Below are 15,713 nucleotides of genomic sequence, written 5' to 3' on the forward strand. Positions count from 1 at the left end.
ACGGGTGATAGAGACAGAAATGCCTAAAAAGACCATCTAATACAGACTAGAAAAAGACCCACTGCTTTATCCAAGCACACACACACAAAGCAGCTATAAGAGAATTCCCCGGGGGAAACGTCACAGGACAGCAGAAAAGCTGCAGATGGCACTCTTTGTTTTTAAGTGAACAGTTCCTGACAAGTTATTCCTTTAGCTGCCTGTCATTCTCTGCCTTGTCAAAAACAGCAAAGCAATACAATCCGGACGTGCAAGATATGTGTGCCATGAGGTCTCGTCAAATCCCATTCTCAGGGATGAATCTGAAAGATTGTGACATGCTTCTCATAATGATCTTGTTCTGCTTAGAAGTCCGGGCTATCACAACAGTGTGCGTAGAATTATTGAAACACACCGCAAAGATGTTTGCTTCCCATCATTCAAGTCCTGCATTTCCCTCAGTGCACTGATGTTATGATAAATTTACCGCAGTCACGCTTTAGTTTGAGTGATTTGTTTTGGAAAATACAATCAGCTCCATATGAGATAATCAAGTATCAGTTACAAAAAAATAGCAGCATGCAATTCTTCAGCACATTCTCCTAGCAAGCGGCCCCTGATGCCATTACAAGCTGATAAAGCTTCATTCAACATGATTGCCACTTAATATCTGTGTGTGTAGGGAAAATATTGGATTGTCTCGCACCCACATGGTCATTCCTCAGAAGCAATAGTGTAATACATACATAAATTATATTGCTCCTGACTTTTCCAGTTTTGCTATGTCTTTAAAATCCCTTTAAGATAAAATAAAAATCAGCACATTTTCAATAGAAATCTTGCTTTCTTTAGAAACGCGCACATTTGCACAGTCAGTATATGAAATCTGTCGAACCTGACAAGAAACACGCAACATCTGTGCACGATGATGACAATGGACAGAGTTGACTATCAGTAAATTTTTAGCAGTGCATACATGGGTCACAATATTAAAATAACTCTTATCAAAAAAATCCAGCTTGTTGAGAAATGGTCACAGGCCTTTGCTGTCTGAGACTGGTATCCTTGGGTCCTGTGGGTTACAAGCAGGGTTTTCAAAGTGTGGCCTGCAGGCCAATGAGAGCCCTTGGTAACCGTTGGGAGGCCCGTGGGGGCAACAACAAAACACTCTAGGACTGGATATTTCCCTCATTCACTTTATCTAACAGCTCAGAGCAAAACTAAGGGAGCTTTTGTCTTTATTTACAACACTTCAAACATTCTCACCACCCACCAACCACAACCAACCACCACCACCACCACCGAAGCATATGTTTGAGCCTTCTTCTTTTGGGATTTTTCTTTTAGGCTTGGCAAGTATGTATATATATTATATACATAACAGTAAAATCCACATGAATACCAGGACCAAAATGGGCTTGGGACCAGCATTAGGGGTACACAGGGTTGTGGCCACCTGTGGTTGGGTTATGTTTGCAAAAGTCATTTATATAAGTGTTAAGTTAAATCTGGGCACTAAAGCTACTTGGAAAAGGTTGGATGAAGATGGTAATTTGTGAAAATACTAACAAAAATAAATTAAAAAACAAGGGGAAGTTGAAGGGACATTAACTAATTTAATATAAAACTCTAAAAGTGTATATATTTTTTCAGGATGTCATGTTTTATACAAAAACTAGAGGTCCTTGTAAGATAAACATGTCTATGTCAGATAGCTGTTCCTGGCAAAACCGCTTCTTTGGTTTGATCAGATTGCGAGCATATATATGTATAGAAATTATGTAGTTCTAGGTTAAAAAGTCCTGAACCCCACACATGGCAGAAGCTAATCTAGGCCACAGAGTGCCACAGCTAGTGCGAGGTGCTCCGCAGCTTGAAGCGAAGTGGGATAAATCTCCTGCTGTCCCTGGAATGAAATATACATGACTGTCGTTTCTGCTCACTTGGAAGCAAGTCATTTTATCCCTTCAGTAACTACCCCACAAATAGTCTTACTTATGCCTGTACATCTATGAACACCCACACAGAAACATAAATTCCCGTGATATCCAAACAGCATCAGTGTGCAGCTCCCTTTCATTCCTCCCATGTCTTTCTTTAAGAGGTGCCACATGCACAGCAGAGCCAAACGTTGTGTCAGTCTTCAAAGTCACTCAGCCTGCCCTCGTTTACTGATGGAGGGAGGAACTTCAAAGGGTGGCAGAGAAAATGAAAGGGGACACTTTTCATTAGGCACTGGTGTGAAACTTACCGGAGGTCTGCAAGCGCTCTGAACCAGCCACGGCTCCTTGATATGCTGAATCGCAGGGCGGCAGAGCAGGACAGATTGGAGAGTGGCAGGCAGTGTCAAAAACAGAGAGAAAAGCAGTGAATGATACTGTGAGACTGAAGAAGAAACATGTTTAAAAAAAAAGAAAGAAAGCAAGAAAAGATAAAGCAGAAGGCGAATCAAACCTGGCAATGCCACATTTATGCAAGTCACATCTAATATTCCCTTTAACCTAAGGCTGTGTTAAAGCCTGAAGAATACCTGTGAAATGTAGAAGAAGCCTTGAAGTGTCTCATTAAAGTCAAAGTGAGCTGAGCATTCAGGAAGTGAAGCCTTTTCATAAAAGGGCAGGTAGGTCAAGGTAATAAAAAATAAATAAAAAAATAAATAGTTTCTGTAACACTGCTGCGAGGCAGTATAGCTCACTGTAGATGTTATTAGTCACTGCTACACCCACTGTCTCATTTTAATTTATTATGCATGAGCACTGCAACGGGACCTGTTTTTCTGATCATTTCCGTTGATGCTGGTTCTCTTACAAACACCAAATTTACATAGAGACTCAGATAATGAGGATAGAAAACCGCACCATGGAGACCTGAGGCATTAGGAGGATGGAGATACAAACATTTGGTCAAATTTAGCTAGCATAGCATCTGCACCCTGGGCACCTTAATGATCATCTGTGCAACAACATAAAGCAAAAAAATAAAAAATAAATGAAATGCTCTATTTGTCATAGCAGGATTTCAAAATATGCACTTACGTTAGCTGTAAATGGACTAATGAAGAAAAACATGCCTGTAAGGGAAAAACCCAGCGCTACATTCTTGGTGCAATGTAAAAGGAGGTTTAAGTAAATATTCATGGAAGCTTGAGGTGCTGGTTAAATTTAACGTTTGAACTTTATTTTAGTTAAACACAATATCGTCTTCTTCTCTAGTTTCTCAGTGGCTAGCCAAACCACCTGGGATGTCAGGGGCGGGGCTTCTTTAATCTGAAAATAAAGTTAAAGTTAAACAAGGTAAAAAATTATTTAAAAAAATCAGTTTCACTTACTACTTTTATTCTACTTGTCAAACTAAGAGGTGCATGGCTGACAGTTGGACAGGCTGCAGTTGAGACACTTGTTTCTACAGGCTGTTTGTGCAAACTTAAGATGTTCTTAAAGTGCTAGGATTTCCTTGCATGGCTGATGTCAGTGGTCTTGACTCGTGCATCGTGGTTTCATAATTAATCCTTTATAAGAATATTTCTTTCAGGTTATGGTTTTGTTTTTGTTTTTTTGCAGTAAATATTTTTTAAGATGTTTTAGGTGGTGTTCTTCTTATGCTTTGACCACACTTCTCCAGTTTCCCCAATGTTTTTAAGGGTATCCTGCATACCACGGTGAGACGTTTTCAGCTAATACCTCTTTCTGAATCACCTTGTAGGTGCCAAAATACTGTATCTAACTCGAGGAACTAGCTTAAAAATCGAATTTAAAATCGGTTCTTTGGTAACTTGTCTGTTATGTGTAGACAACATTCAGATGTTAGGGACAGAATTTGGAATAAAAGGTGAAGGCATGAATCCATCCTGCTTTACATCAGTGTTTCTAGCTGGGGATAGAGGTGTGATGCTGTGGGGGATATTTTCTTGGCACACTTTAGACTCTTTAGTAGTAGCTGAGCGTTGTTTAAACACCACAGCCTACCTGAGCATTGTGTCCAACTCAACATGACCACATGTATCCATCATCTGATGACTGCTTTCAGCAGATTAACACATAATGTCGCAAAACTCGGATCATCTCAAACTAGTTTCTTGAACATAACTGCGAGTTAACTGTTGGCCTCCACAGTCACTAAATCTCAATCCGGTAGAGATTGGGATGTGGTGGAAAGAGAGATTTGCATCGTTGATTTGCAGCTGACAAATCTGCAACAATTGCATATGCCATCAGGTCAATCTGGACCATTTCTGGCATCTTGTTGAATCTGTGTTAAATAATTAAAGCAAAGAGGGTTAAACTTTTCCACTGAGTGTATGAAAAGTATGTTTATGGGGAAAATAAGGAAGTTTGAAAATGTTAGAAGTGTGAGATCTAAAGTTCATTTTTTCATGCTTCCGATGTATGATCTCGAAGGAATTGCACTCAGGAAGCCAGAACTCAGGTTTTATTTGAAAATGGGAAAAGATAAACTAACAACAAAAGAGGTAAAAGTTGTGTAAACCAGGTTTGAAAAATGTTCAAACTAAGTCAAATAATTTACTGTGTCAGTGTCTCATTGCCAGCCTGACTGAAACTAGACTCTTCAGTGTTTTGGGGGCAATTGTACTGTATTCCATCTTTGCTACTGGTTTTTGAGCAAAGCTGACTTGAGATGAAACAAGAAACCACTCACAGTTCACCACGAGCGTTCCAAAGGTCACAGCTTCACCCAGGAGACTCTTGGCTACCACTTTGTACTCACCAGCATCATCAGGAGAGCACCTTTGTAGAAGATATAGAATGTCATCTGTTTGTGAGTGAGAGTTGAAAGTGGGTGAATTTCAAGCCACAAGAGATGTTGAAAAAGCTGTGACCTCTTTTCATGTGCTGGATTTGGGTAATAGAAAAAACCTGCAACACAGCACGCACATGTACTTCTTAATTGAACCGGCACGTTTTATCTCATAACACCACCATTTAATTTCCTTATCTTACCTACAAGTAGCTTCAGTTTCTTATTCCATTCCTAATTTGTCAGTGGCAAGGTCAAGTAATCTGCTGCGTGCCCTATCTTGCACACTTCCATCACATTCATTCCAGTTTTCCAGACTTAATTAGAGATTTGAGCTAGTGACCCACCTTCTGATCTCCAGTGTGTTGAGACCAAATTTTTGTTGAAGACTGTAATTCCATGGTCGGTCAGATATTATCAGCGGCTCACCATCCTTGTACCTGCCGAAAAAGTACATAATTTTTGTTTTTTGAATATCAGAGTAAATGAACAACAGGCTGTACTTGGGTGGTTTATGCTCCTGCCTACTAATTACTCATGCACAGCTTTCATAATCAATTGTTAGTTTGGCTGAATGTCTGACGACTACAGGGGGTCTTTGATCTGTTATTCTGTCTTGTGCTGGGCATTGTTGAGGGCAGCTCATTGGGCTTGATGGGTCCCATATGGGGTAGTGAAACTCATGAGCCACAGGTTGTGTGGATCTCATAGCTCATGAATACTAAGCATACGCAGTCTTTTCATCAGCTAGTCTCACAGCAGCTCAGGTATCAAGGTCGACAGTTTGGCACATTGCCTGAATTAACACAGATTATTTCATATTAATACTGCGTGCAATATTCAGCTCAGGGTTCTGGACAGCAATGTCATGGCTCTTGGTCTTTTTGGTTTTTTGCAAGTAAGTTTTGGACTTTTTTTTTTTTTTTTTTTTTTTTTTTTTTTTTTCTAAATGACATCAGAAACAGCAGTATGCGACATTACGTGATGGCAGAGCTTCAGTTCATCCTTTGTCATTTTTTTTTTTTTTTTTTTTTTTTTTTTTAATAAATAGGACAGGGGGAATGAATGAGAGAGAGAGGGGGAGAGAAAGAAAGAAAACCAAAGGGGAGAAGAGACGGTGAGAAGGGGAGGGAAGAGAGAGAAAAAAAAAAAGAACTCCTGGGTCACCTGTATGGAGAAAACAAACAAACAAACAAACAAACAAACAAAAACAAACAGAGGAGACAGCAAACAACAAAGAGCAACATAATAATAGAGAAAACAAAGCACCATCACAATAAACTAGCTAGTCATAGATATCAATATTTACTAAGTAATAAACGATATTGTGCAGCACGCAAGATAGACAGCGCACAGTGTGCTTTGAGGCAGCAGCCAAGAAAGCTTTAGTCCGCGTCTGTGAATACCCATGTGTGCATACCTGTGTGGATCAGCATGCTTGTATTCCAAAGGTTTCTCCATGTAATGATCTGCTAGGGAGTGTGGGGGGGCCACAGCCCCGTCCTCCAGGGTGTGAAGCGGGTATGGAGGAGATCAAAACTCCAGACATCCAGAGGCCCCCAGAACACAAGAGACCATGGAAGACCAACAGAGGGGCAGCCGCGCCACTGTCCCAGTAAGAGCTGAGGAGAGTCCCAGATGAGGGCTCGCCCAGCAGCCGCGGAGCAGAAGTCAGGGGGAGTTGCAGTGACGCGCCCGTGAGCTCCGCCGGCCCCTAGCTGCGCCTGAGTGACCGAGCCCTAGGCCGAGAGGCCGGGGGCACCCCACCTCCAAAGGGGCCCGAGCGAGCCCCAGGCCCCAGGCCCCGACAAGCGGCCGCCAAGGAGTGAGCCGGTGTGTACCCGGACGCCCACCCCCAGACACCTGAGGGAGTCCGCCACTGGCAGGGGAAGTGGTGGTAGGGGGAGATAGGCCTCCAAACCTTGGAGGGCCTGAGATGTCCCCAGAGAGGTGGCGTCTGATACACAACCTGACATATAGACACAGACATACAGGCACACACAGACACAAACATCCATTCCCACCCTCATGCTCTCATATGCACTCACTCCACACTCAACCAACGTGGAGACAGACATAAAGAGACGCTGTACACACAATCACACTCCCCAAGCGTACTCTACAAACCGGGTCTAGGTACCCTTGCCCCTGGAGGGGGGAATTGCACCCAGACCCAGGTGGTGTTACCCTTTTCCCTGCGGTGGGGAGAGGCAGACCACCCCGACTCCGCAGCAGCAGGGAGGCCCCACACCCCAGACCGCAGTCGGACGGCCAACTCCTCCTACTAGCCCTCCCGCTCCAGCAGGCCGCAGAGAATGGGGGTGGGAGAAGACTCCAAACCTCCCTCCACCCGCTCATTGTAGTGTTGATGCATATGTGTTCTAAGGTGCAATTAAAACCCAGGAGGGCATGGAGCTACCTGCCAAGGAGCAGCAGGTAAGCGCATAGTCCCTCCTGCTAACCCTCAATGACTAAGTGTATTTAAAATTGAGAGGTGGGCAACGACGTCAGGGGTGAGGTATACACCCTGATGGTGATTTGGACTCCGTGATTGTGCCCACCCCCAAGATCCTATATGTATGTGTAATGAGAGTGTGAATAATGTGAATGTCTAAGTTGTGGGATAAAATTGAGGCAGAGGCAGCCAGAAGGGGACAGGGGGGGGGGGGTAGCCTCCTCTGCACCCTGGTGACATACCCCCACTCCAAGGCCCTGCATGTGTGGGTGGTTGTGGAGGAGCGGGAAGAGGGAGGCAGTTTTGGACTTTTAATGTAACCTTTTGTTTATTTTGGATCAATTACATATTAAATAATGATGCAATGTAGTGCTGCCACTAAGGACTGTTTTATTCATAGAAGATTCATCTTTCTGTTTTTGCTCTGACTTCCCAATAACCAAGGATATTCAGTTAGCATGGATATAAAATATAGAAAGCAACAAATCATCAAACTCAAGAGACTAAAACCAGAATGCTTGCTAGCTTGATAAATGACTTAAGAAGTAATTTTCTAAACCTGTTTGTTTTTGTGTGTGTTGATAGACTGATTATTTCAACTCTGATTATATAACACACAGTTTCTCCCCAAAAGGTACAACTCTGCAAACAGTTTATTCTGCTCTAACTTACTCTATCCAAGCGAGAAATGAAATTAAAGGGACACAATTATGCCGATGACCCCATGTCAGATTGAATAGAAACTTTTGGACAGTTAAAGAAGCAGTCACAGGGGGACTGGCATGGAGGAAAACAGCCATGGGTGGGCTGTAACAGGTGCCTGGTCTACAATATACAGTATTCTCAGTCTCATGTTTTCCTTTTTACATGCCTATGATTCAATCAAACCCCAAAATACAAATGGTTTAACATACCAGAATAAAATTCCCCTTTCACTTAGTGATGTTAGGTCAGCTGTGCCATTAAACTTTTTTTTATGATTTTTGTTTTTTAAGTGCTCAAAAAACAAACAAACCTGTCACTTAAAAATTGTTTTTTAGTAGATTTCAAAGTCTGCTATGATGACAGTCTTTTTCCTGCTTTCCTGCAGAGCAAGATCTCAGGCAATCCAATTGTTCCTTAGGCCACCAATCATCAATATTTCATTGAGAAAACTACTATTACCTAAATAAAAAATAAATGTATAAAAAGGATTCACAGCATGTGTCTGTGAAGGTTCTCAGTCATCCAGGTCATCGTAGTCTAAGGAGCTTGGAAAGAAAAGCGTCTGGACTTCTTTAAGTTGCTTGAAGACATTTCACCTCTCATCCGAGAAGCTTCTTCAGTTCTAAGGTCAAATGGTGGAGAGTCCTAGATATAAACCTAGTGTACTTCAGACCCAGCAACACACTCAGACAAAAACTGGTTCACCCGAAAGACAAAACTCTTAAACACAAACTTAACAATGTGGTGTATGCTGTACAGTGCAGCAAGGAATGCCCAGACTTCTACATTGGAGAGACCAAACAGCCTCTTCACAAGCGCATGGCACAACATAGAAGAGCCACCTCCACAGGACAAGACTCAGCAGTCCATCTGCATCTAAAGGACAAAGGTCACTACCAATGTTCACATTTTGGACAGAGAGGACAGATGGTTTGAAAGAGGAGTGAAAGAAGCCATCTATGTCCACTGTGAGCGACCATCTTTGAACAGAGGCGTTGGTTTACGACACCAACTCTCTGCCATCTATAATCCAGTTTTGAGATCCCGTCCCAGACGCCTTAACGCCCACTCACATCCTGGGCCATCTGACCTCAGGAAATCACATGATAGGGTGGGGCTAGGTTTCACAATGAGCTCACCCGAAACTCTGGCTGATTGTGACCCACACCCGTTTTCACACCTTGGCTCATGTGATTAGGTAGAGGATCATCAGGGGGTCCTTTGTCCCTCTTTGGGGGGGAAACTCCCACTGGGTTTAAATCTGGGACTCTCCACCATTTGACCTTAGAACTGAAGAAGCTTCTCGGATAAGAGGTGAAACGTCTTCAAGCAACTTAAAGAAGTCCAGACGCTTTTCTTTCCAAGCTCCTTAGACTATGATTCACAGCATGAAAATTTGCTGTGAATAACATAAACACACGTGACACATAAACACCTAAAGCATAAACAGACTTCCTTATTCCTTATATTTATTATATGTAGTTATTTATGAGATAACATGACAATGCAGTTCAAAATATACACATTTTACAATAACAAATTGTGGATTCCTCTTTATGTCCTCTAGCTGCTGTGCTGGAAGTTTCAGAGTGTTCAATGGTGAACCAGCTATGCTGACGAATGTTTCTCCTGTCTCTTCTTTACTTTTAAAATGTTCATTTATCAGCTGGAACAAATGCAGATATCGATATGTATGGCTAGACCAGAGGATAGGAACCCATTTCCCCAGGATATTGCACCTTGTGTTATAGACAGAGACCAGCTATGTATGTGATGTGTGTCTGTTTCTAAACAGGGTGGATTTTCCAAGTTGAAGGATACTGCATGCTCACAGAGTAGTCAATTACAGGGTCGACCCACCGTAAAGCATACCCTGCTTTTTCCTCCTCAGTGACTGTAATGGGAACCGTAATTTATTAAATAAGCATCATGTTGCGTTCAGTGAAATTTGAAATCAGTGACAGTGTCTCTGAATTCAGCAGCAAAATGTCGAGTTCACACATCAAGAAAGCTAAAGGGCTGTTTTCCTCAGACTTTTAAACAATCTGGCTTCTTCATTTAAACCCAAGTAGTCGCATCTTGCTGGCCATTAGAACAAGTTTTATGGCAATTAAACTTACTTACTGTTCATTTATAATGTTAACAGTATAAAAAAGTAGTTTCTCAAGTAAAATGCTTAGAACAAGTTTTGTGGTTTGTTATTTTTATATTGGTATTTATTTTTCTTAAGTTGGTCATGATTTTGTAGGAAGAGCGATGCTCCTGGATTTTTCAGTTGTAGTTTTTGGCCCTTACAGCTCCACAAGGCAAGGCACATCTGGTTGTATTATATTCAAGAGAGTGTAGACATTTCTACAGCATATCTACAAAACTAGACAAGTGACATCATAGGTTAACACCACAGGATGCAACTTTGCCCATGGTCCTGTGATTTTTGTGGGGAAACTGCACATTTTTAGCATAAAGAATGCAGTAGTAGAAAGAGATGAGGGTACTCACCATGTCACCTTTGGGGTTGGACAGCCCTGGACAGTGCAGGAGAGTTTCACACTCATGCCTTCCCAGACAGTGTGAGCCCTCAGAGGGATTGGAAAGTCTGGGACCTTCTGACTCAGTTGCTCCAGGTACCTCATGTGGGCAGATGCCTTCATTTCTGCCTGAGGTACAGACAGAGTGGTGAATTTATCCATGGAAGGAAAACATGTCTATAAATATTTATTGTAGATAAACACACTGTATTTTTTAAATATAGCAAGTCTCTGTGCTTTGGCTGTCATTAAAACAAGCGGGAGGACCAAGGAAGGATGGAAAATTATATATTAAAATTAGGAACAGTAATCAAGAGGGAACCTTTCTGAAAAATATTCTGGTTGTTATCTACCAATCAGAAAAGCGGTATTTATTTAAGGTGGACAAACTGTGGCACTTTTTCTCCAGAAATGCTAATATCTAAACAGTTTTGTAGTCTTTTGATGAATAAAATAATGGGATTCTTAAGACAAATACTTGACTGTACCTGTTTGCGAAGAGCTATCTTGTTAACACGAGTGCGTAACAACTGCTGGTTCCTGATCACATCGATTTCCACCCTCTCCGCCTCATTCCCAAACATTGTCCACTGCTCTCTCTCATACTCTTCATCAGCAGCCATGGTTTCTTTTAGGATTTCCCTGTTAGTGTAAACCATGAAGTAATTTAAATTTGTTTGGTGGTTATTTATTTGCTGTTTCATAATGTTGGATGATTTGTCCCGAGTATAGTATTGTGAATGTTGTTGAAAAGAAACAACACTACTACTACATTGCTCCATCCTGCAGTAGCTTCTTTATAACCTCTGCAGGCTTTGATGTGTTATATATGCCATGCTAGGTCCCAGATGGGTTTTTTTTTAAAAATCTTTGTTTTTTTACTTTATTGCCTACATTAACTCTACTTGTGTCCTTGTTTGGGCATTCAGTAGGACAGTAGTGAGCAATTAATTTTCTCAAAGGGTCACTGGGACTGGTTTGGAGTACCAGTTATGCTAATGTGGCCTCTTGATGTAGTCCACAACAGTCCAAGTCGCTTGTGTGGCCTCTTGGGGAAATTAATGGCCCACCCCTGCACTAGGAGGTGCCAGATTGCCATTTTGGTTGTCTCACTAACTCGAATCATCCAATAGATCAACAGATTTAGGTCTAATATTACTGTAGTTTCTGTAGGTGTTTCTCTCTCCAGGCTGGGGTAATTAATCCCAAGGCAAACTTCGACTGCAGTGGACAGAGTTTTCTGTCTGGGTTGTCCTTACCAAGGATGATTTAGATCATTCTGCTTAAAAAGTGAATTTCAAAAACAATTTTCTCTCATTAAAGCTCCAAAGTTGTTAGCTACATACTTTTTTTACAGCTCTCTTTTGGATGCTGTTGAGGCTTGTGCACTGTGACCGATAGTTATGCTGACACAGGGAGATGTAGCTGGTGCCTGTCTGCTAAGCTTCACCTACATTAATTAGATTCACTGAACTGGACCTCCCAAAGGTGTTTGTGCTGTTGGTGTGAGTAGCATGTTAAAAAAACACCTAGCATTCATCAGAGGTAACAGCAGAAACGTGAATTGCAGGTAAAATTTTAAACATGTTTTGCAATAGATGGCTTTACCTTTTGAGAGAATCCAAATAGCGTTTCTTTTTCACTTTAAGAGGGCCATAATACAATTTCAGTGTGTCCCACTTCATTTACATTCAAATGCTAGTTTTATGATATTCGTCAGATTGTCTTCTCAAACGCTCCTTGATGAGGTCATTAGTTCACTGCTCAATTTGTAGCTTTCTGTCATTTCATATAGCACGCTTCTCGCACACGTTCAAAGGCTTTGAGGCGTCGGTATTTATGAGTTGTACATCAAGCCCGGCTGCCACTGCTGATTCACATCACTGTAAAAACGATGCAACGCTTCTACCCTGACGAACACCTCTTCGGGAATCCTTCAGGTGTGGACAGTTCAAAGCGACACTGTGTCGTCGGCCGTGTCACATCCTTGACTTGCCTTTCATCGGGCTGGTTGTCATGGAGATGCAAGGCAGTTGTGATAGTATATTCAGTCAGAAGAAGCAAATTTAATGTTTTGGTTTTTTTTGTTTTTTTTTCAGGGCAAAAAGGTGACACACTAAGTAGGAAAACTTGCGTTACTAGCGGAAGAGGATCAAGGCTTGCTTTTGATTAGTCTCTTCTTTTGTGTTAATCTAAGTGTTTGTGAAGTTACAAAGTTAATCCCCACCAGCTCTCAGCTCTTGAACCTGTGCTCTGATCTCCTTGTAAGCTGTTAAACAAACCAGACACCTCTTAAAAAATTAATGAAGCCTTACTGGTAGCCCATGCACGTTTGCATGACATATTGACGGTATGAATATGTATACATCTCCTCTGTACATCCAGTTAATCCATTTGAATAGATATATACATACTGAAACATGCTATCATGTAATTATAGTTATTATGAATACTCCTCTCTCATCATGGTAGAGTGGATGTGCATCTTGAAGCATTTTTTGACTGGCAGACCCCAGGGCTTAATTATTTGCCACAGCAGAGAGAAAGACTCTTAAATATTCACACGAACAGTTCTGAGCTTTTTTGCTAGAGCATGAATCGCTCGGTAAATGGCCGAGATCTTTCAGTTAAATGCGCAAACTTCTTGATTAAACGGGCAAATAAATATGTGCAAACACACACTAACAATCCCATGTGCCTAAAAACACAGTTTTTAGTATTTTTTGCCACCGGCTTGTTTAGCAAAGTGTGTTGGTGCTTTTAATCTCTGTGGGTTCAGATTTAAGCCTAGAGTGGAATGAACCACTGGATCACATCGAGTCAGTGGGCATGAAGAGGTTTATGGGTTTATTATTTCTCCAAAACCTTTCCTGTCTCTGCAAAGAAAAGGAAAAACGTTCTTGCCAAGACAAACTGGGCATGCATGAGTCAGCTGCATAATTTATTTCTTACCTATGTGGGGAAGATACTGGAGAGACCATTACGTGAATCTGATAGGAACATGTAGTTGCCAGCACAGAATGATCTAGCACATTTGTTTCCGCACAAATCAAATCGAATGTTAAGCTCCCCCATCTTGCAAACGCTAAAGCAGAGGTCTGGAAATAGTGTGCCAGTTCTCAAGAGCTTTCAGCTTCATCCTTCCATCGTTTCGTTTTTGGCCCGTAGAGGTCAGTCATCTTCAGCTTTTTCCAGCCTCCATCCTAAACTATCCAACTACACTGTGTTCATCTGAGCACATCTGAGGAGAAAGGAAGTTTGAAGATGCACTTCAGAGGGAGTCGACCTTGCAAATTTGCGCGGTAGGGTTTGGGTCTTAAAATCTGAAGGTGACACAAAACTGCGGCATTAGCTGAGCATGTTTGTGGATGGATAGTCACTGGTTGATGAGATAGGAGGGTTGTCGTGGTGATATGGAAGAGGGGACATAATGAGATGCTAAGTTGGCAGGACTACATCATTGCAGCTGAGGCTCATTACTTTCAGTTGTGTTTTGTCTTTCAAGAGGGTGTGATTTCACCCTCGATGACTTCCCCTCTTTTCACTCTTGCTACTTGGCAACTGTCTTCTACTATTTCTAATCTGCTACTTTAATACTCGTTGTGACCTCTGTTCATCTGTCTATTTACTTTTTTCGGCCACTTGCCAGCCAGAGCTTCCTTTCATGGCCTGAAGAAGGAAATATCTTTTATTTTTAGCACTTATGATGAAGTCTACACTAGCGATGTCAAATCCTTTTTGACACAAGAGTGTAATCAGGTTGTGGATAGACTGGAGAACAGGAAACTGGCTGCTGCTAAGCCTTTAAATTTGAAAGTGCTATTGACTTGCAACACAGACACTACGTGACCCAGACAGGACAAGGTGCCCCTAGAGCAGAAGAGGGATTTTAGTAAAGCAAATCAAGTCACTAGAGGCAACAATCCCTCAGCGTGTGTTCTCTGTGACCTAAACCTCTCTATTCTGGGATTACTTTTAGATATGACAGCCGAGCAGTAATCCTGTCCTGACAACATGACCGTAAGACACTTAGAAAGAAAAAGAGTTCATACATGTCATCAGCAAAATCCTCTTATATTCTGATTCACTTACTAAGTTAAAGACCATGTGTTCTGGCAAAAAAAAAAAAAAGTCCAGCTTGAGTACCAGAATATTTATTCTTTTGCTTCGTATATGAAGTCCAACACAATTAACCAACATGTCTTTCAAATTGACCCACAAACCAGTTTTATAATTCCCTCTTGAGCACATGGAGGCCTTTTTTCTTTAAAACCTCATGCTCCTTTTGGCAGACTGCCTTCACTCTTCACTTGTTTGAAAACCAAACCGTCTGCTGCAAAGATGCTGCAAAGATAGGCTGTTATCAATGGACCTGACTGCACCAGACAGGAGAGCACTATGTAGGTGGTATATGTTCTATAAGTGGAAAAAAAGACCTTTTTTATTTATTTATGTTTCTTTACTTTCACAGACTGTTTGCAAAGTCCTTATACTCAGAGTCATAAAGTGATTAAAAAAATTCAATATCTTTTAAATTAAAAACCAAACTAGTAGGTTTAATCTGCAGTAGTCTGTAGATGTTAACTACATAGGTAGTTAAGTGAGTAACTGGGTAGGTCATCATTTTATTGGAGAGCTAGCGCGGAGAAACAGTCGGCCATTTGCCCTCACTTTCATACCTGTGGTCAACTTATAATCACTATTTAACTCAGCACCCATGTGTTTGGACTATGAGAGGAAGTCAAGGGCCCCCAGGAGTACTCGTGCAGGCACAGCAGAACATGTAAACTACACAGGCCATCACATTCAAGCCAAGGGCTTTCTTGCTATAAGGCTAACCACTGCCCCACTCTCTGTAAATGAACCAGAGTCAAAAATGAAGATGTTCGATAGCTTGAGTTTATCAGACAATCATCAGTATCGGCTGACTCCTATCTTAGATTAGCTGTCATTTGAGCGTGGCGGTAGTTGATGTTTATCAGTGGTATCCCATCAGTCTTGATCCTGGTTACAGTTTCATGCATTTGTGTGATGAAGGGTTTCATGAACATTAAATAAATGGGGAAACAAATATTTATTATAATTAAATAGCAAAAACAAAAGAGTTTTATGGACTAACAAATAAAACAGTGCTTTGTGCTCTACATCCCTCCACAGGATGTGAGACTCCCCTGCTTCTATCTATAACCACAAAAACAGATCATCCAGGAAGGAAGTCCTCAGGAAAAAAAAAAAAAGTGGAGCCTTGTTGACAGTGTGAAGAGACTCGTCCATGGTTGCTGCCCTTTTTT

The 15,713-nt window shown here is 41.5% G+C and overlaps 1 protein-coding gene and 1 long non-coding RNA gene across 5 annotated transcripts in view; one reads left to right on the top strand and one right to left on the bottom strand.

Annotated features, from left to right (window-relative positions):
- The window catches only part of myom3 (myomesin 3), a 70,459-nt gene that overhangs the window by 46,849 nt on the left and 7,897 nt on the right, over positions 1 to 15,713 (bottom strand). The window contains exons 3-7 of the mRNA XM_004551020.4: positions 10,911 to 11,064; positions 10,394 to 10,551; positions 5,082 to 5,174; positions 4,636 to 4,724; positions 2,231 to 2,275 (exon numbers count right to left, since the gene is read on the bottom strand). Coding sequence (XP_004551077.3) covers positions 2,231 to 2,275; positions 4,636 to 4,724; positions 5,082 to 5,174; positions 10,394 to 10,551; positions 10,911 to 11,064 — 539 coding nt within the window. The remainder of the gene's footprint in view (positions 1 to 2,230; positions 2,276 to 4,635; positions 4,725 to 5,081; positions 5,175 to 10,393; positions 10,552 to 10,910; positions 11,065 to 15,713) is intronic.
- LOC105940900 (uncharacterized) overlaps positions 1 to 15,713 on the top strand; it is a 50,466-nt gene that overhangs the window by 2,133 nt on the left and 32,620 nt on the right. The gene's annotated exons all lie outside the window — the stretch shown is intronic.

This window comes from Maylandia zebra, linkage group LG11, assembly GCF_041146795.1.
Source record: "Maylandia zebra isolate NMK-2024a linkage group LG11, Mzebra_GT3a, whole genome shotgun sequence".
NCBI classification, from domain to species: Eukaryota; Metazoa; Chordata; class Actinopteri; order Cichliformes; family Cichlidae; genus Maylandia; species Maylandia zebra.